Source organism: Parasteatoda tepidariorum, chromosome 6 (assembly GCF_982258835.1).
Source record: "Parasteatoda tepidariorum strain Cologne lab strain chromosome 6, Ptep-v5.0, whole genome shotgun sequence".
Lineage (NCBI taxonomy): Eukaryota > Metazoa > Arthropoda > Arachnida > Araneae > Theridiidae > Parasteatoda > Parasteatoda tepidariorum.
In genome coordinates, this window is record NC_141760.1 from 79,641,498 (window position 1) to 79,664,907 (window position 23,410).

Genomic DNA, 23,410 nt, shown 5'->3' on the forward strand with positions numbered 1-23,410 from the left:
TACAAATTTGCTACATTATGCTGCAACCTTAATATATCGCTAGGATTGAGTCTGAGTCATATTATAGTACTCCTAAATTTTGATTGCACGGTTCAATTTGAATAACAACATGATCCAATTTAGTACGTTATTAAGTTTGTATTATGGTGTACCGTATTATGGTACAAAGTTAAAGCGATTTTTCTGTTGGTGTACTTTCATTTTCTCAAGTGATTATAATAATTTATATTTATTGAACATGATTTTAATATCATATTAATAAAATAATTATTGTAATGTCACCTTAGCTTGATAACCGAAAACTCATTCCAAATTTTTTCTTGCGTATAATTTTTTATACTAAACGCCCAAAAAGAAAATTTGTGTCTTTTTTTAATACAATGAGTTCTTGGTAGTCAATTAAGATTCTTATCCATACCTTGTTCTACACTGTAAAATTTTCCCAATGAAATTATTGGAAAGTTCTAGCATTCAGGATACCGGTACTTTTTACCGTAAAATCCATTTTTACCGGAACATATTACGGAACAAAAAATCTACTGTACCGTAATTTTTACAGTAATTATTACCGTAAAATCACTGAACCACTCTCATTAAATAAATATTGCTATAAAAATAACGGTATAATATTTTACGGTAAAAATGAATTTTACGGATGATGCACTCTGAGTGCCGGTACTTTATACCGTAATTTGATTCAAAATTTTTTGCAGTGTAGGTATTTAGTTTATTAGCTGAGAAAACAAAATGTTTTCATCTAATTTAATATTTCAAATATGTAATTTAAATTGACATTATGGTTGACAGTCTAACTTTTTAACCTGTTCTTGGTCTAACCAATGGATTTTATACGAAGTTTACAAAACGCAATTTAAAAACATTCAGTTTTAATCTGCGTATTGAATTTGAACTACTAACTCTAATCTTAAAATGTTGTTCAATTTATGAAAAATTTATTTTCAAGCGAAAAAGGACAAATTGGATTTTAATAATTTTTACGAAATAATTTAAAAATAATATTAAATATTGAGACATTTTAAAAACTATGATTTATAGTATTAATTTAAACATACTTAAATTTTAAGGTGAGTCGGAAATTTTATCAAAAGCAATAACTAACTATTAATTGTTATGGCCTTTTTCTGATAAAATAAGGAATTAAGTTAAGTTTTAATCCTTTATTAGGTAAAATATCCATTTATGCTAGGGTTAGACTCTTATTAATAGAGAGAAAAAAATGGTGGATAAAAAAAATGACTTATGTTAAATCTTTTAATTAATTCTAAAATTGTTTAATTATCTCAGTATCAGAAATATAAAGGTATTTAGTCACATGTAATTAAAAAATTTGTTCATAATTAATAGTTGTTATTGCTTCCACGATGGGCAACTACATAATCAATTATCCATTGTATACTTTGCACAAGTACTTGAATGACGACTTCTGGCATTTTTGTCTACTCGGATTAAAAAAGGCGTATAAGAAACCGACTTGTCGTTGTATTTCTTAATTCAACAATCCAACTCGTATCTCTGAGTAAAAAAAAAATCATAAAATTTATAGTTTTAAATGGGCAACTGGATTGGTAGTACAGAACCGTAAAACTTACTAAGTAAATCTGTAGCCAACGGATTTTTTACATACAAAATCAACTTTTCTACATAAAAGTTACAATAAATTTTTTACTGTAAAATTTATGAAATAAATCTGTACTCACACCAGATGTGGATATTTTGTGTATATGCAAGTCGGGAGCAGACTTTGTACAACAAGTCATCACTGAGGTTCGAACCTGAGCACTTCGTTGGAAAGCGAGTGTTCTGTCCCCAGAGTCTCGCGACTCAAGTGTTTCATAATAAAGGAAAGACTTAAACTATCTTTACATTAAAAGACTTGCGCGTTGAAATTATATTTAAGTGTAAAAACGTTTAAAACCACAGTGGCCCACCTTTACAAAAAAGTCTGGACACTAAACTTACCAAATAATTGTATCTAAGGAAAGAAAATGATCAGGTACAAAAACAATATAACAATAATCATAACTTTGTATGTACCATGCTCAAAACCATAAAATAATTGCAGAAGAGAAAGTACAGAAAAAAAAATCGTAAAATGATTTGAGGAAAGGTAAAGTTATCGAACAGTAATCAAAAGAGCGTGGCAAAAAGTAAAATTCGATCGGTTTTAATCCGTTTATAATTAGGGTGAAAAAACGTTTTGTCAAAAACACAGTTTCAAACCGTCAAATATATTGAAATAAAACGGATAATTTTATTACAGTGTTGAGGTTCACCTTAGTGATCTAGTTATGGCTCTAGGCGGACGAGTTCATTGTTTTAACCACGTTGTCGCCAGTCTATGGTGGCTTTTAAAATTAAACAACCAACTTGTTTTCCAAATGTTGCAGAAACTTGCCTTCCTGTAAGCAACAATTGCCTTCCAGGAAGTACAAAACGTAAAAATTCCCCACCGCAAGAAGCCCACTATAACCTAAATAGTAGGAAGAAGTTTAAGTTTATCATACCAAGGGTCCCAACCCATATTCAGGGAAACCCTCCATACTATAGTTCTACCCATACTGATATGCATGGATATCAAAATACTAATTAGCCAATAGAATTGTGCTATAATAACTAAATTCAGGTTGTCTACTAGTACTGCTAAAACGAGAATGGCTGAAAGATGGGTCCAGTACAAAGTAACCGATGACAGTTTTAAAAAAATTTAATTAGTGAAATATTATTAAAATTTTTAAAATACAACCATATTAAACAGCTATTATAATTAAAATTGAATAATGTTGTTAGATTGAATAAGTACTATCTATAAAGATATTTCTCACACGGTGTCTAATGAGTGGAAAGACGGGTTTATATTAAGTATAGAGAAAGCACACATAATGCCCTTGGCTATTTCATTCTAATAAAAAATACAATAAATGAAGTTTTAATATATAGAGGAAAAAAAATGTCCAATTTTGAAAAAATCGAAGTTTTGAAGAAAAAAAATATTTTTGTTGAAAAATATGCTTAACTAAAAGCAAGCATTTTTAATAATAATCACGGTGAAATCAATCCTTCCTTCCTCACTGGCTCGACAGCCCAGGATGGGCCTTGGCCTTCTCCAGTAGTTTTTTCCAAGCTGTCCTTCTTTTGGCAATGGACTTCCAATTCTTTATTTTTAATATAGATAAATCTTTCTCCAGGGTATCTAGCCATCTGAGATTTGGCCTGCCCCTTCTACGTGTTCCTGTCGGCCGGGCATCAAAAATCTTTTTCACAATACGGTCTTCTTCCATTCTTACTAAGTGGCCTGCCCATTTTATCTTTTGGACCTTAATGAATCTTATGAATCAATAGCAGTATGAAAAACAAAAAATAAATATATAATCAAAATAAAATAAAATTAAAGTAAAATAAAAATTAAAGCAAAGCATTGAAACAATAGCCAAAAGTCGGCTAAAACGTTCAGACAGGCTCCACAATCTCAAGACCAACGCCATGATTCTGACAATGTGGTTATCATTGCTCACAGGTCATCTTTATTTCTTAGCCTTGCTGAACTCCCCTATTCCCAATAATTTAATTCCCAATTCTTCTTTAGGGAATCTTGTAGACCCTAATAGGATAATTTAGGGAATACGAAAATATTAATTAATTTCAATTATATAGAATTAAAAATTCATTTTGCCAGGCAATTTTTAAAAAATATTACCATTTTTTTAAATTTCTGTCATAAGCAAAGTTGTTAAAAATATCGGTAAATCAAATAAGTATTTCATAAACTAAAATGATACAAAAAGTCATAACAAAAATTTATTTCAATGTAATACATAATATAAATATAATTAATGTACACATTATGTGAAAGTTTTTATATCACTATACTTTTGAAAATTTAAAATTTTATTAAGTTTTCTGAAATAATGATATATTTTTTTAAAAACATTTCTTGTATTAATTAATTACAAACCTTATTTTTGTCCAAAAAAATATATATAGATGAAATTATGTTTCAAAAAATTATACAGCAAAGAACATTTTTAATAACGCGTGATTATAAAAGATTTCTTTACCATTATCTCCATAATTTTTCAGTGGATTTAATATATTAGGGAGATCGGAAAGTAATGTCGTTTCGGCACATTAAATATTTGTTAGTCTTAAAAACCAATTCATTTTTTTTTATCCATTTCGATTTATTTTACGACCGGGCTAACCATGAGAGGCTTCAGTGATCTTTATCACCATGTAATACAAATACGGGCTAGTTTCATTTATGAAGTCTTCCTCGAACACAAGTTTCTTCCAATACGTGTTCCTCTGTCTTCTGGTTTCAGTTCAAAATTACAAGGCTACTAGTTTCATTTATGAAGTCTTCCTCGAACACTTAGTTTCTCTCAATACATATTCCTCTGTCTTCTGGTTTCGGTTCAAAATTACAAGGCTACTAGTTTAATTTATGAAGTCTCATTTATGAAGTCTCATTTATGAAGTCTCAGGTTTCGGTACAAAATTACAAAGCTACTAGTTTCATTTATTCCTCTGCCTTCTGGTTTCGGTTCAAAATTACAAGGCTACTAGTTTCATTTATGAAATCTTCCTCGAAGACTAGTTTCTCCTAATACGTATTCCTCTGTCTTCTGGTTTCGGTTCAAAATTACAAGGCTACAAGTTTCATTTATGAAATCTTCCTCGAAGACTAGTTTCTCCCAATACGTATTCCTCTGTATTCTGGTTTTGGTTCAAAATTACAAAGTTACAAACATTTATATAGCCCCAAATCCAATGTAAATTAGGTGTTCAACGCCTGTATTTAAATAAAATATGTTATCTTGCATATCATATGTATATCTACAACAACAGAAAATTAAACTTATTATAACAGAGTTTTTAAAAAATTGTTTAACTGTTCCCCGAAATAAATAATAATTACTTTATTTATTTTTTTTATTATGTCAGTTATGTCATATAAAGTATATAATTTAACATTTCAGATTCCCTGAGAAACATGTGACCTTGATTTGGTTTTCTCTGTCATCTGTTCCAGACAGAATTAAATATACATATCATCTCCCGATGAACGCCAAGGGTGACTTTGAAGTATATTTAAATCCATTTATTTTTAATTGAAGTAGCGACAAGACTACTTCTAACTGTGCAATAATGGTGAGGTGGTATTTTGAAGCAGCCGCTTTCAATGGACTCAAATGTTTCATTTTCTTTGTGTGTCTAAGCTTTGGTTATGCTCATCCAGACATTTATAAAGTGAGACCAGGTAAGTGCAATTCTTTTTATTTAGATTTTATGCTCAAATTCTTAATAGTATACATAACAGAATTAATCTAAGACGTAATTAATTACAAGCAACTTAATAACCAATATATAAAACGGATATAGAACAGCACTGATTAGAAGATATAGTATTTCAAGAACTTGCAGACGGTTTTTGGAATATTCGACTAAAGACTTTTCTAAAATCCCAAATCCGACTCATATTGTATTGAAATTTTCATAGAATGTTGGAAAAGCATTAATATTATACTTGCATTACCTTTTTAATTACATTTGTAGTATTTTGCTTTGGTTATTACTTTGTTATGATGTTTCGCTTAAAGGTCCCCATAATTATAACTATTTGTCCATTTTTTGGTACATATACGATCAATTTTGTTTTTTTCTTTTAATTTGTAGGACTTAACCTTTAACTATCCGGTATCAAAACTTTTCCTGAATTCTACGAAATAGTCTTCAATTCAACAGTACCAGCTGCAGATTTACAATCCAGCGACCTTTAACGACTCTCTCTCTCTCTCTTTTCTAAATATTTTCCTCTTAGCTGTAGCTGGTCCCAATTATAATACAATCTTTTATTTCTTTTAAAATTTGTTACTTGAACTAAAAAAAAGTCAAGAATCAAGTTTTATTTTATTTAAAAAATGCCAAACAGGTCGTTAAAGGTCGCTGGATTGAAAAATCACGCCTCAGCTTTGAGCTTCAACAAAAAAAATTGTTACATGGACTTTAAAATATCAAAAAATACATTTTTTACCCAATATTACAACATACTAAGAATTTTTTCTGTAAGTTTAATTCAATCGTAATAAAATTACGGAAGGAAGAATTTTAGAAACTCGTCCCTCTGAGCAGGTATAGTTGAAATTTACAAAGCAATGCATAATCTAGATTCTGCAGTGAATGAGATTTTTTTTAACATAGAATTCATCCAAAAATTTTATTTTTAAGCTTTACTTTGGTTTCCTTATTTGCAACTCCTTTCATAAAGCTACATTGCTTTTTTTAAATCATAAACCAGCCTTTTTTGCAAAGAACTCTCTTAAAAATATCAATTTCAATTTTTTTTAAATATTTCGTTCAAAAAGGAGCTACATTGTTACAAATTCTGTTGACGTGTTAAACGTTAGATGATTACACGATATTATGGTTCAACTTGGATTCAAAAAATCATTCAATCCGTTTATTTTTTATGTTATTTTATCTGCTTATTATTATTAAAATAAGAGAAAACTAGCTGCCTCTTTCGTTCGAAACTAACTCCTTAAAATTTGTTATGTTGGTAATAAAGTTTCTCAAGTTGGTAATAAAGAAACATTTTTAATATTAAACAGGAATTTAATCTGTGGCGTGCCAAGAGGTAAGGAGAAGACTTACTGAAAAGGAGGCATAAATTTGAATGTGAAAACTTTAAATTCATTATTATTATTTTCATGAAACAAATTTTTAACTAATAAACATTCGGCTCAAGCAAAATATTATATAAACGAAAATTGCGAAAATTATTAAAGTTTATTTTCATTAAAATTTAATTATTCTTTAAGAAAAACTTAAAATTACCTTGTTGGAACTAATAATTTTTGTTACCAAAGAATAATTCCTGTGGTCAAACTTGTTTTACTTTGAAGGGAGTTTAAAGTAGGGATTTAGATTTTTAAAACATGTATATCTTTCCAATGTTTTCCTTTTAAATGAATTGGCCTTTTTTCCTGTTTCAAACAAGACAGTTATTTTTCTCATTACACATTACCGTGGTACAATGACCGATAAATATTATGCGTTATCAACTAATACTACTAATAACATATAAATAAACAAACGACCTTGTGCACTAGTTACTTCTTGTAAATAATTAACAACTATGCTTCATTTTATAAGTATTTTTTTCAACATCCTACTTTTTTTCTACGCCAATTATATTCAAATGAGTAGTAATTAATGCCAAACATTTCATCACATGTGGTAAAAATTAAACATTCTTTAAGAAAAACTAAAATTACCTTGTTAGAAATAATAATTTTTGTTATTTGAGAATGATTCCTATGATCAAACTTGTTTCACTTTAAAAAAAAGTTTGAATTTAGATTGTATTTAGATGTAAGAGTCTGATTTTAGATTTAGATTAGTATGAATTTAGATTCTTAAAACATGTATATCTTTCCAATGTTTTCTTTTTAAATGGATTGGCCTTTTTTCCTGTTTCAAGCAAAACTGTTATTTTTCTCGTTACACATTACCGGTACAATGACCGATAAATATTATACGTTATCAATTAATACTACTAATAGCATATAAATAAACAAATGACCTTGCGCACTAGTTATTTCTTGTAAATAATTAACAACTATGCTTCATTTTATAAGTATTTTTTTAAACATCCTACTTTTTTTCTATGCCAATTACATTCAATTGAGTAATATTTAACGCCAAACATTTCATCACATGTGGTAAAAATTAAACATTCTTAAAGAAAAACTTAAAATTACCTTGTTAGAACAAATAATTTTTGTTATCTGTGAATGATTCCTGTGGTCAAACTTGTTTTACTTTGAACAGAGTTTAAAGCATGGATTTAGATTTTTAAAACATGTATATCTTTCCAATGCTTTCTTTTGAAATGGATTGGCCTTTTTTCCTGTTTCAAACAATACTGTTATTCTTCTCATTACACATTATCGGTACAATGACCGATAAGTATTATGCGTTATCAACTAATACTGCTAATAGCATATCAATAAACAAATGACCTTGTGCACTAGTTACTTCCTGTAAGTAATTAGCAATTATGCTTCATTTTATTAGTGTTATTTTAAACATCTTACATTTTTTCCATGCTAATTATATTCAAATGAGCAATAATTAACGCCATACATTTCATACCATGTTGTGAAAATTACCCGCGGCATGCGAAATGTAATAATTAAATCATTATAATAAGAATAAAGAAAAACTATATCAAGAATTAAATAACTTTGTTAGCTCTATTAGGTTATTATTAGGAAATAAGAATTTCCGGAATCGTAGAAAAAAATGATCTAGCTTCCAGGTCAAGTCTAGATTCTTGGCATTAAGTAAGCGTAGGGGTCAAGGGCAAATGTAAGAAACTTAATTCTGTCTGTGGCAATGATCTCTCTGTCAAAGTCGGTATATAATTCTAATTTTTTTTTTCTTATCGCGAAAACATGGTTTTTACAGTTAACTGACCGAATTTATTGAATTTGTTTGACCTAGATTAAATTGCCCGATGCTAATATTCGTATATTTTAGCACTCTTTTTATATCATTTCAGCGAACAATGTTTTTTTGTTATTATTTTTCTTCGAAATATAAAAATTATTTGTGCTTGCAACTTCCAGTTATTTCTGCTTTTATTTTATTGCAATTTTTATGCATTTAGTTTTATTGCTTTATCTGTCATTTAGATTTATATTAAATGCATTTTCCTCTTAGTTTCTATTTTATTTAAAATCAATAAAAAATAATTTCTGTAGGATTGTTTTTATAAAAATATTTTTTTACTACCTAGTACCTTAAACATTTTAATAATTATTTTAAAAAAATGCATATTATTCTTATGTTTAAAAACTTGTTTGTTACTGCACGTTTAAGACATTTTTTTAGCAATGCCTCATTAATACATAAAAAAGTCAAAATAACTTGATAGTTAACCTGAGTTTGAACAAAATACGGACTTCGTGTAAATAAAATCAAAATCCAAAATTCATAAAAACAGTGCTGGCCAAATTATTACAATAATACGATTTTTTTACATTTACGTAGTTCAGTTCTGGAAAATGATAGAATGTGACAATTATAACTTATGGCGCTATAATTGCAAAATTAAATGTGTTAAAAATTGTTAAAAATTGAGATACTTCGAGAAATGGAGATCGAAATAAACAAACAGTTATGTTTGATAAAATAGCTAATGAATGATAAAAATTTTTATTCCGTCCCACCTTTTGTCTGATTCTTCAAGATATTTGACTAATTTTAATTCTTTTTGGACACTGTTTGTGTTTGTTTTTTATAAGTTTTAAAGTCATAACATTAAATAAAATGCATTGAATTTATATATATATGTGTATATTCAATGCAGAAACCTTTAAAAAGTTTTGAATCTTTCATAGTTATAAAAGAAGCATGGAGCAATCTAAAAAGAAGTAATCTAAATCCATGCTTTCATATCAGAAGAAAAGAAAGAATAAAATGTTTAGATACTATTTAGGTTATTTCAAAAAAAAAATTAAAAAACACAAAAGTATTCGGCTGCCTTTAAAACTTGTTAAGTGAACTGTAAAGTTTTCTTTTTATTGACAGATAGCGGGAACCATTAACTATATTCATGATCGTCTGGTTTTTTTCCTGGCGATCTGGACAGACAGAAGACGATTTTAACTTTTAGCAGCAAGAATTTGACCCAAGGCTTGATAATCAGGGCAAGGACGAGGAGAATAATAAATGAAAAAACTTAATTAAAAAAGTAAAAACTGAAATCTTATTTTGCAGTTTGCAGAATTTTCAATCACTTCCTAGATTAACCAGAACATAATTATGGAAACATCTCGCAGAGTAGAATGTACATTTGGTCACCAAAATATAAATTATGGTTAAGAGATAACTTCAAATAAGATCCTAAAATATCGAAGAAAAGCACAAAGGAAACGTTTAGATGTTATTTAGATTATTTAAAAAACGCTTTTGATCGAGTTTAAAACTAAAACAAGCCGTATTTTCTTTTTCTTGAAAGTTAGCCGAACCTTCAGCTGTTATTCATTATCGTCTAAATTTTTTTCAAACGATCAGGACAGGTAGCAGACGATTTTACCTTAAATGAGACCTAATTTTTTTCAGCAGCAAGAATTTGACCCCACATTTCAAAATCAGGTCAAGATCGAAAAATATTATTAATAGAAAATAAAAACTAAAATTTTATTTTGCATTTTATAGAATTTACAATCAGTAACTTATTTACCAGAATCTCTATTAAATAAGCATCTGGCAGAATAGAATATATATTTGGTCACCAAAATGCATTGTGAATTATCGCTAAAAGATTACTTTATATGGTTGAAAAACTATATGATAGCTTTATATGGTCATTTAAAAACTATTATGCACGCAACATTACCAGAACTGTGTACAGTTCTCATATAGCCAGTAATTGATTGAACGCTTGAGTGCAGGAATAGGATCATGAAACACTGATAAACTAAAAGAACATCTGAAACGCGAATCGAGTAATAAAATAAGCAATTATTAAACTGCTATTTGCTTAAATCGTAATCGTTCGTATTTTCGATAGATTTTGCATATATTGTTCCTCTTTTAATGAGTTGATACGGTTCAGTTTTTTTCTACGTAAGTTAAAAATAATGCTAACAGTATAATAATTTAATTATTTTTAAAGTTGTTTAAGCTGTAGCATAGCTTTTATGCAATGCAAGATAATAAAAATCGGAAAATATTTTTGTTTTCGTGAAGGTGGAAGGTAGCAACTTTTAACGATTTCTTTTGGATTATTTTATCACAGACTGAAACATTTTAATTGTTTTTTTAAACTGTTGATATTCAAACTTCAATTTCTGGATTTGTTTGGAGAATGAAACTAAATTGGATTAGACTGAATGTTTAATTTTATGGCACAAGCCCTTGATTATGCTTAAATTTACAAACATTTTGATTGTCCTTAAAACTGCTATTTGTTTAAACAGATCATCGTTCGCATTTTCAATAGAATTTGCATAAATTGTTCTTCTTTTAATGAGTTGATACGGTTCAATTTTTTTTTCTACGTAAGTTAAAAATAATGATAATAAGACTTTGATTCTGATTTTATTCATAAACATTTAATAGTCATTAAATACTCGAGGTCAGAAACTCAAACGGTGTTATAAACGCAGGTAAATGGCGTCTTGACGGATATATCGGTATACAGTTGATTCAAATTCACAAAGATATAAAATAGCAAAATCAAATTGTATGAGTACTTATCGTTCTATTGATAATTGATTATAGTTTTTTCGATTTAGAGGTTTGGATTTCTAATTTTTTTCCTTCAATACAAAATAAATTTATATTCTAGATGAAATAGAATTTATCTTATTCTAGCTGAAAATCCGTTCTTCTTATAGGGTGAAAAAATTTAAACTATCAATAATTTTCAGTACTGAAGAACATTACAAAATTGTGCCTCAAAACTGAAAGACATATATCAACACAGTTAAAAAAGCAGAAATAATTTCTTTCTTTATTTATTTATTAGTTTTTGTCCTTACCGGTGACTTTACGTTATTAGATTAAGTGAAATACATTTTTACTAGTTCAAACCATCAAAATAACGTTTAAATATATCTTTTGGAAAAACGGGCAAATTTATGATAGTCAAATTTACAACAATTAAGCGATTTTACAAGTAATTATCCCTTTTGAAGACCCGTAAAACAACTCTTTCCAAAGTATCTATACTAATACTGCACGGTACTGTTGCAACTTTAACAGGTACTAAATATACTAATTTTGCCTATATTAGCATATTTCGTATGGATTAAAATTGCACCAGTCACCATAATACTAAAAGTGGTTATTACCAAAATTAATTATTTTTTTTTTGCTTCTCCTGAACGAATTAGCACCATTTTTCTATAAACTTTGTTTTTTAATAAATAGCTTATAGCTTTATTTTAATTAGTACCTGCTACCAAAATTAATTAGACATCATTGACTTCAATAATAGTATGGCGTTTTTTTTATAACATTTCTTCTAAACGAATTAATATTATTTTTCCAAGGATATATGACATAGGAATTATGTTTATTCGAGAACGAAATTAAGAACATTATTGATTCAAGTCCAAAAAACTAGCAGAATAATTTTAGTGAAAAAAATTATAAATAGTGATATAAATAAAAAATAAAAATCATTCCACCTATGTAAAGGTTCATTAGTTATTATTTTAATATCATTAAACATCATACAATGGATTTACTAATAAAACCATTTTGTGTTTGTTAAATTATGTATGTTTCAAAAATTTATGTATGGAATAGTAATCTCCAAATTTTCTACTATTTAGTAAATACTTATTTTTAGACTATCTGTAATATAAAAAATCGAGATTGAAAAAATTATTATTTTTTATTAATTCTTTCAAATAAAAATTATTGATAAATAAGAAATAAGAATGAACAAAATGCAGCTTTTGCGCTGATATTTAATTGCTGAATTCTGAAAATTGCATTCAGTTATTTTATATGATGTTACTCTTTCTTATTTATGATTATTATTATTATTATTATTAATATTATTTATTTATTTCACTTTATTATTATTATTAATATTAATAATAAGAATTCGTCATAACCAATTTCCAAGTCTGGGTATTTTCATGTTGGATCAAAGGAAAAAAGTTTGGCCTTCTGGTCTAACTTTGAAGTCATATCTGATTTTCGGTGATTTGTTGACAAATAACAGCTATAGTCATACAGCATATGTTAATTAACAAAAAAAGGAGGAACATCATTAGTAGGAAGTTTACTAATGCATTTATTTGTAAATTATTCAATAGTACGTCGGGAAAAAAGTTGTAACAATCCGTCATTTGCTCTGGGAAGGGAAAAAAATGTTGTGATGAACAAATAACAATTACAACAGCGAAAATGTTCATGAAAATTTGTTACAAAATGTAATAAATTTCATTCACAAACACGCGACTTACTCTCAGTTACATATGCAGTCATAAACAATTGAAAAAAAATGTGTTTCTGAGCATGATCGTCACATTAAAAGTAACTGAGTTAAACACGCGTTTTGAGCAATGTCCATTTTTTAAACATGCATTTCAAGTTATGGCCATTTACTTAAACACGCATTTTGACCTATGCATCATGTTTTCAAACACGCATTTTGAGTTACATCTACCGTCTTAAACCCTCATTTATTTTTTCAAACGCGAATTTAAACTATGCTAAAAACTACATTTTCACTATAAAGGTATACAGTTAACCATTTATTTATCATTATGCATACAATTAAAAATGTATTTAATTCATATATCAGTGTAATAACACATAAACTAAAATAATAGCGATAAATAACGGGGAAAGAATTTAAACAACTTTGATATTAAAAAGAAACTCCATTAAATTTTTTTGAATGTGATATAACACAAAACAAGTTAAACATGCTGTCAATGATAGTTATATAGTTTTCTAAGAAGAGAAAAAGTAGCGTGATCTATTGAATCAGTTTGTGAATAAATGTTACGCCTGTTGGCCCTAACTTACGTACCAGCTTATAAGCCAGCTGGCACATAAGGCCTTCTTCCAAGTATACCTGTCCTGAATATGCCTTTATTTAAAATAGCGTTAAGCCATAAGATTTTTGAAATAATTCTTATGCTGAAGTTCTAAAATTAATAAGATTATTCTAAGATTACTCTAAGATAAGATTATTCTAAGATTAATAAGATTATTCTAAGATTAATAAGATTGTTCTTAGATTAATAAGATTATTCTAAGATTAATAAGATTATTCTAAGATTAATAAGATTATTCTAAGATGCAACGTGATCCACAGTTTCAGTTTATGAGTCCCAATAAATATTAAACATGAAATAATGTGGTAAATAAATGTAAATAAATATGGTAAGTATAATGATTTGTTAAATATAATAATAGTAAAAGACGAAAAAAGTTAAAATCACTGACTGTTAATTATCTAATTTTTTTTTTTTTTAAAGTAAAAGTTGCGTGATCCGCTGTTTTAGTTTGTGAGTTTGTATTAACATTAATGATAAAATAATGTTGGTTGGTGTCGTATCCTCTATAGAATCATATTTCATGGTGTGCTTGAATAGTTTTTGTTATTTCTATGGCATTAAAAGAATACAAATCCTCTTCTGTGGGGTAGTTTAAGAGGTGAAGGCCTGCAGCGACTGCAGGGCAGTTAAAAACATGATATGGTGTCAGTTCCACATTAAGACAGTTGCCACAGTTTTGATATTTTCTAGTCTTATCTGTAGAAATTTTCATGTTTTTATGATGTTTTGTTCTTAGTCTGATGAGAGTAGTGGCTGTCTTTCTATCGATGTCAAGATTAGTTATTTGATCGTGGGCTTTGATTTTTAAAGGGGTGAATAGTCTTGACTTTGCATAAGCATTTGCATCTGCCAACGTGGTTGGGATTGAATTTTGATTTAGATCTCTGGCATTTTTAGCCAAGGAATCAGCTATTTCATTGAACTCTAGGTTCACATGGGCGGGAATCCACTGCAAGAAGCAATTTTTCCGGATGAAATAATGTGTTAAATATAATATAAATGTGGTAAAACACGAAACAAATTAAAATCACTATGTAAGTTATCTACTTTTTTTTTGAAAAAAATTATAAGGGGGGGGGGGGGAGAAGGAAGAAAAAAAAGAAAAGCAGCGTGATCCGTAGTTTCAGTTTAGAATTTCCGATATATATTAATCATAAAATAATATTGTAAACAAATGTGATGAAAATATTAATATTGTAAACACGGCAAATGTCGTAAAACATAAAACTAGATAAAATCACTGTCTGTGTTAGTTATCTACATTTAATGTAAAGAAAAAGATGCGGCATCCTAAATTTTAGTCTGTGAGTTCCGATAAATATTAATCATAAAATAATGTGGTAAATATAATATAAATGAGTTAAAACATGAATCAAGTTAAAATCACTAGGTTAGTTAGCTAAATTTTTTAAATAAAAAAAAAGAAAGAAAGATGGAAAGAAAAGTATCAGGATGCATTGTTTCAGTCGAGTTGCGATAAATATTAATCATAAGATAATGTAGTAAATAAATGATAAATAAATATGATAAATATAATAATTTGGTAAATATGGTAAAATACGAAACAAGTTAAAATCATTGACTTTTAATTATCTATTTTTATTAATAAAAAAAATTACGTAATTCGTAATTTTAGTTTGTGAATTCTGATTAACATTAATGATAAAATAATTTCTTAAATGTAATATAAATGTGGTAAAACACGAAGCAAATTAAAATGACTATGTTAGTTATGTATTTAAAAAAAAAGAAAAAGAAGAAGAAAAAATGAAGAAAGAAAAATGTGATAGAGTGATTAGTATTTTCAGTTCGTGAGTTGTGATAAATATTAATCATAAGATAATGTATAATAATATTAATCATAGGATAATAAGGATGATAAATAAATATGGTAAATATAATAATTTGGTAAATATAATATAAATATGGAAAATACGAAGCAGTTTAAAATCACTGATTTATCTACTTATCATAAAATAAAATGAAAATAAAAAATAAAAAGATGCGTGATTTGTAGTTTCAGTTTGTGAGTTCCGATTGACATAAATGAAAAAATAATTTTGTAAATATAATATAATTGAATACGAAAAACACGAAACAAATTAAAATCCCCATGTCATTTATTTTTTAAAAAAAAATGAAAGAAAAGTAGAGTGATCCGTAATTTCAGTTTATAAGTCCCGATATATATTAATTATAAAACAATGTAATAAATAAATGTGGTAAACACAATAATGTGGTAAATATAACATGGATGTGATAAAACACGAAACAAGTTAAAATCACTGCCTATGCCAATTATCAACTTATAATAAAAAGAAGAAGAAAAAAGAAAAAGTAACGTGATCCGTAGTTTCAGTTTATAAGTATCGATATATATTAATTATAAAACAATGTAATAAATAAATATGGTAAACATATTAATGTGGTAAATATAACATGAATGTGATAAAGCACGAAACAAGTTAAAATCACTGACTATGCTAAGGATCAACTAATAATAAAAAGAAAAAGTAGCGTGATCCGTAGTTTCAGTTTATAAGTCCCGATTTATATTAATTATAGAACAATGTAATAAATAAATGTGGTAAACATATTAGTGTGGTAAATATAACAAAATGTGATAAAACACAAAACAAATTAAAATCACTGCCTATGCTAATGATCAACTTATAATAAAAAGAAGAAGAAAAAAAGAAAAAGTAGCGTGATCCGTAGTTTCAGTTTGTAAGTTCTAATAAATATTAATGACATTCAAAGACGATTGTGACTGTGTCACAATAAAGGAAAAAGAAAGAAAAACCTGACAGTTCGAAATAACGGGGCCCATTCTAAAGGTAAACGACCTTTTCATTTCACGAGGGAAGGTGGAAGTGGGAAAGGTCAAGGTGTGTTTTTCTGTTCCGCATACTTTTTGTCGAAAATGCTTTTACTGTCTTCCCAGGTTGAGCACATGTATTTTCACGCACGCTCGCCATTTCATTTCGCCTGGTTGAATGTGACAAAATGCGGTAATTTTGAGAAAATGCGAGCTCTCCTATCCGTAATTGCTTTAGACTGTTGACCTTTCACATTCTATAACTGTATGGTTGCTTCATAAATATGAAAGTGAAACACAACAATGATTTTAATCCTATTTTAACAACTCAATCATTTCAAAAAATAAATACTTCGAAATTAATGTTTAGTAATATAAATTAATTGTGTGAAAAAAATTTTTTTAGAAAGGAACGCTTGATTTTCTAAAAAGGATCGAGAAAGAGTTTATAGGTATTTAAATCAAATACTAATAACAAGAGAAATCATCGCGAGCCCTTGTAAAATTTATAAAATTTCTTTTTAATTACAATTTTTTAAATCTTAAAAATAATTTCTTTGTTAAAGAAGAAGATTAGTAAACTGTAGTTTGTTCAAATTACGTGTACCATATTTCATAAAATTTGTCGTAAAATTTCTTCAATTTATAGTCCAACACTGATAAAAATTTTCGTGTATTTGAACATCAAAATGGTGGCAACTACTTTACGCCACAGTCGTGTTCGGTAAGATATTACACGATTATCGCGAGATAGTTTTTACAGTGTAATGATTACAAATTGTAAATCTTGAATGATTTGCGAAAAACACTTTCATAAAAATCTTTTTAGAAATATTACTGATTGGCTATTAATACCAACAAGAAAAAATTATTTCAGAATATTAAAAAGTCTCAATTATGTAAACTTGACTATTATAAATACTTATTAAAATGATTTAGCTGAGATTTATATCAGTATAAAAAATTCAAATAAATATCAATAAAGTAATAACTCGTGACATCAACTAGATAAAAAAATTTTAAATTGTTAATAATCGAGATGAAGTTTATCACTTGTTGTGAGTTTCATTTATATTAAAAAAACTTAAGCTTTGCTGATAAATTTTAAATAAATAATTTTTTAATTTTTGGCGAAATTTTTTCCCTTAAAAATCTTAATACTAAATAATTTTATAAGCATTTGAGAAATTATTATTATTCTAAAATAAAGAAAATTTACTAGGATAAATGTATGTAATAACGCAATTTGTTTCAAGATGCCTTTACAGAATGCAATTCTTTTACAAATCTTATTAAATTATTATCTCGCTATTAACGTAAGAAAAGTTAAAATCAATTGAGTAATAATTGATCGCCATTTGCTAATGAAGTACAGATCATGGACTGCATTAAATTGAGTAATATTACTTTATACGAATAAACTTTAACCCACTTTTTGATCACTAACTTCATACTGTATTTGATTACCTATTCATATCATTTGAATAAATATTAATTCATTTTTAAATCACTAAATCCGTATAATGGACTAAAACTTTTAAAAAGACTCACTAAACATAACACTTTAAAAACATCGGTTCAAAAATTTTCCCTATGATGCCATACAAGTTCAGTGCAACCTTAATACGGAGTAAACTTGAGCCAAGTTTCCAAGTTGTACTATAGCATCGTATAATCAAGTTTAAAAAGGATTCCTTTGCCAATTGATATGGTAACACTTGCCAATCAATGAAGTGTGTAGCAAATGTTTATCATTTCTTATCAAGCAGCAAAATTTCTAACAGGGTAAATACATACCTATATTGAAAATAAAAACAATGAAATAGAAAATAAACTACATAAGTTCAAGAAATGCAAGTAAAAAATAAGATTCGTAGACAATAATAATTCGTTGAAATTGGTATGATGGTAAAAATGGCAAGAAGTTTCACGTCTTATTTGAATCTCAAATTTTATTCCGTATAGATATAAACAATCAAGGCAAATGCAAACATAAAAATTTTTTAATTTTCTAAGTACTATTTTTATTGATCTAATTTTCTCCCAAGTATTTCCAACAATATAGGAACGCAAATTTGCAAGATGGAAAACGGCAAATTTTAATCTGCATCATTGCTATATTCTAGTATATTATAACAGCTAAACATTATTATAACAGTATTCCTATATTATAACAGCTAAAATTTATTATCAATTTATGTCTATTTCAGGTGGAAGTAGAGACATCCAACCATATACCTGCCATGACCCAGCAACAAAAGAAGAAGGTGTGTGTATGTTTTCATGGAACTGCCAAAGATCAAATGGAACTCATTTGACATACTGTATGGACAGATTTTACTTCGGCAGTTGTTGCAAGCTCCCTCCGGGGGTATATGTTGCAACACCTTCTTCGATAGACTCTAATGATGTCACAGAAGTTCAATCATTTAAGCAAAAACCAACACAGTTGCAAACACAAAAACACAGTAGTTATACGACAGAATCTTCTGAACGCCAATCAACTTCTAGGATTCCATCTAAACCAGTTAAAGCTTCCAGTACAGAATTTCCTCCTGGTCTTGTAACATGGAGGCCTCACGCGTCCCCATCCACTACTGTAAAGCCCATCAAAGTAAAGCCAACGAAGCTGTTTTCAACTAAACCTTTGTTTGCAAGCACCGTCGATGACCAGAAAGTAGACAACAGAATTAAAAATGAAACAGCGCACACAAGTGCTAAGGAAGCTTCGAGTTCAACCTCGATTCCGAAAAGACGAACTAGGCCAACAAGACCCAGTGGATCTACCAGTAAAAGAAGGACGAGACCAACAAGGCCTCTATTAAGTTCGAGTACAACTGCAACAATTACTAGAAGAAAAACTAGACCTACACGGCCTCATACGACATCAACTACACCTTTACCAGTTTCTAGCACACGTAGATCAACTATCGGAACATGGTCGAATATTTTGGAGGGAAGTACTCGTCCTCTTCCTATAACCAAAAGAACAACAATTCGAACTTCTATTAGCTATCCAAAAACCACTCCAACTGTTGAGTACAGCACAAGAAACATCTCGAGACCTTTGCTTGTTACTGTTTTAAAAACAAAGCCAACAAAGCCTTCTACCGTTACAACTCCGAGAACAAAACCATCTAAACCTTCAACGGTAACAACTCTGAGGGTAAAGCCGACTAAGCCTTCAACAGTTTCAACGTTAAGGGCTAAACCAACACGTCCAACACCACCTATTAAAGTAAAACCTACAAAACCTAGTACTTCTCAAACTGATTCCTTGCCATCAACGAGGTATAGCAGCAGAAAACCAATTGAATCGACTTATTATGAATCAACAATAGAGATAGTAACTTTCCCGCCTTTTCCTGGCATGACGAAAACGACAAAAACAACTCAGTCAACAACTACTACAACTCCTAAACCTCGTCGAACTAGCTTGAGACCTAAGCCTACAACTCCACCACCAACCAGACCTAGTACTACCACATCAACTCTGCCACCAACTGATCAATCAACAACTCCGAAAATAGTTCCAGGATTGGAGTATACAAAAGGTATTAATATATACTTTTTTCTATATGAGAGTGATTTTTTCTAATGAACCTCTTTATGGATTTCTTATCTATTAAAATTATGAGGTCATTCTTGTTAATTAGAATAAAAATCAATGAATCAATTTTAAGTTATTATATTAGAAGTGGTTACAAACTTTAGATCATCATAAATCCACAGGCTCTATTCAAAACTTTCAGGTGTTTACTTTCTGAAGAAATCCACAACGAAAAGTTAAAAATAACTCACGAAAAACGATCTCTGCAGCTTAACGAGATTTTGTTTTTTCCAAATTATTACATACATGAAAGCAAAATCATTTACAGACTCGAGCTTTTCAGTATTTTGAATCTAGTTCTCCGTATTTTATTTAACTATTTTTTTAATATTTTTAAAACAATATGGGTATATTTCTTATTAATTTTAACTATCAAAATGATAAACTGCTTAGCATTTTTACGAAGATAAAATAAATTGGACTTTTTATTTTTTATTACATTAACATATTATCAAACTAAATTTGAGACTATAACACTGAGATTTAAAAAAAAAACTAGAAAACAAAATTAGTAAATTTAATGTAATTTCCTACTCTTTTGTATTATAAATATCAGTACCAAATATAAAAACTGCTGAACTTAAAAAACTGAAAAAAGTAACACCGAAGCTCATGTTAATTCTTTCCATCTTTGACATCTGAATTCACGTTATTAAATTAATTATAAATATTTCAAATCTAACCTTTTCTTGCACGAAATGAGTTTGATATTTAGATTTGTTGTGTTAGATCTGGTGATGTTAGATTGTAAAAATGCGTTGAGCAGCGATGATTATCCTCTTATTTATTAAAAAAAAAAATTTAGAAAATTTATTGCAGGTAAGCATCTCTATGTTTAGAACTTTTTAGGTGAAATCAAACTAGATTTATATAGTTTGAAAAGGTAACATAGAAAATTCGTATGACTTACATTAATTTGCTTAACTCCGACCCACCCCCGTAGGGGGCATCCAGGAATTAATTTTAAATACATTAAAACCAAAAAATTAGAGAGTTCCAATCTTGTTGGAAATGAATATGTACAAATGAAAGGTAACATTTAACAGTTTGATTAAAATGATCTGTAACAACTTAATATTTACAAATGGATAGATTTCACAATATAAAAAGCGTTTATGATTTCGATACAGATGAACAACAGTGAATTATCACAGTGTAATATCTAATTGCAGTAATCTCGTAGACGAGATATTCTCAAAACAAAATGAGGCAACAGATATAAAGATGATTCATACATTCGTCAAAGTGAACAAAAAAGTAACTATAAAGAGGAGTCGTAGATTCAAAATTTTGAAGAATACAGATATAAAGAAGAAGCAAACATATTGGACGAGTACTTACAGATGAACATAAGAACCTTTACAATTTCCAGTCTATTATTTTGTTTGTAGTTAAAACAGATTTAATTGATCATCAGATTGTTCAAAATTTTCTCATAACTGAAGTCTTAAGCAGTAAACACTTAATGTCAAATACTATTATAAAATATTTCCCTTTATAAATTTCGAAGATATCTGAAAGAGATTTTTTGTTAGGTCTTTCGTGAAATCCAATAGAAGTTTATATTGGTTTTAATCAATTCGGCTTTTAAAGTGTCTCTCAATTATGTTCATTATACCCTTTGATATTTCTTTTTTGTACCTAATTTTTTTGAGACTGTAATATTGCTTACGAAATGTTTTTCCCCTTACCTCAATATCTTTTATTTCTGAGTAGCACATGTTCTATGTCCTCACATAACATATATCATAAGAAACGAACTATAAATTATTTACGACTGAAAATCATATTTATTTCTTATATGAACACTGATTTTAAATTCAAAGTGTTTTGTAATGACTGCCTTTAATGCATATTTTTAGAATTATTTTCAAAGTTTAAGATAAAAAAAGTATACGCGTTAAATAAGTATTAAGTTCGAAAAAAGTATTCACATCAAACAGTAATTTGTGACCTCATATTGACAAGCATTTTAGACAAAGATTCTAAAAATATGCATAAATTCTGACCATTATGAAACACTCGGTTTATTTATATATGTGTGTGTGTCTTTTTCCTAATATTTCTTAAAATATAGAATTATTTTTAAGAAAGTAAAAAAGAGTAAATATTACTAAATTAGTTCCAAACTTTATTTACTGAAAAGCAAGTATTTATTGTTATGGTTGGAAACTTTAATTATTTACTTTTTAAAACTTTGTATTATTTTTAAACAAAGCAAACAAAAAATATATTTTCCTGTTTAAATATCAAAATTAATTGAGTTCAAATTATGTTTCTAATTCCAAAGAATTCCGAAATGTTTTAAAGACGAAAACTTTTTTTAAAACAATCGTGAACCTCGGTCCCTCTCAAAACGCTTAGCTACTTAATTTTTTTTATGCATTACTATTGTAGTGTAACTACCACTACAAGAGTACAATTCCAATTCACTAGTATATATAACCCGTGTTAACTCGATTTTAATTTGGGGTACCTATTAGATAGATAGGAGATAGAGGAAGGTTGGCATTGTCAGCATTCTAATTCCCACAGTATTATCTGTAAGTGATATCTTTTTTTGTTCATCTATAAAATTTCCGATATGGAATGCAGCTGTTTTGATGCTAAACACCTAACATAAATCCGTTTTTAAATTGTATTCTTCAACAAAAAAAGACTCAGTACAGAAAAAGTTTATTTAATAAATTTAAGAAGTCTGACCAAGCAAAAATAATAAAGATCCTAAGTACATAACGGCCAAATAATGTTAGAATTCGAGGAAGTTTAAACCAAATCACCAGGAAACAATTCAAACTCAACAACTGAACCAAGGAACCGGAATTTTTCGACTAATTTGTATTTAATTAGTCGACTAATTTGTCTTTAATGAAGGACGAACAAATGAATGAGGTATTGTATTACCTTAGACAACAAAGTACAAATGTGATTTGAACTGTGTAAAATAAATACTACGTAGCGTTGGTAAAAGAAAAACAATTTTAATTCAACGGTTCAGAAGTATGGAACAATTTTCATGTTTAGCTTTAAACTTTGAAGTTGAACACGCTCGAAGAATCCGAATACGTTCGTAATTGGTTTTCCAATAATATTTTTGTATTTAAACTCAGAATTACGTACACAGGAAACGACTTGTGATATTATAACTAACCAATTGTGACGAACAAACCTACCGAAATATAGAATTTAATGTTATACAAAAGAATGCATGCATGTATGTATAGATAGGATAGTCTAATTGTTACATGAATGCATCTGTGGATAGGAAGAAATATTTTTTGCGTGGATACATCTAATGATATAAATGATAGATTTTATGTGGATATTAAGACTGACAAAAATTCCAAGATAAGGAATTTAAGCATT

General features: G+C 28.3%; 1 protein-coding gene and 1 long non-coding RNA gene across 2 annotated transcripts in view; one reads left to right on the forward strand and one right to left on the reverse strand.

The window, feature by feature from the left end:
• The window catches only part of LOC107439949 (uncharacterized), a 72,325-nt gene that overhangs the window by 20,124 nt on the left and 28,791 nt on the right, over positions 1 to 23,410 (reverse strand). The window lies entirely within an intron of this gene.
• The window catches only part of LOC107439948 (uncharacterized), a 47,818-nt gene that overhangs the window by 705 nt on the left and 23,703 nt on the right, over positions 1 to 23,410 (forward strand). The window contains exons 2-3 of the mRNA XM_043042850.3: positions 4,998 to 5,278; positions 18,645 to 19,988. Of these exons, the coding sequence (XP_042898784.2) occupies positions 5,167 to 5,278; positions 18,645 to 19,988 (1,456 nt within the window). The 5' untranslated portion in view covers positions 4,998 to 5,166. The remainder of the gene's footprint in view (positions 1 to 4,997; positions 5,279 to 18,644; positions 19,989 to 23,410) is intronic.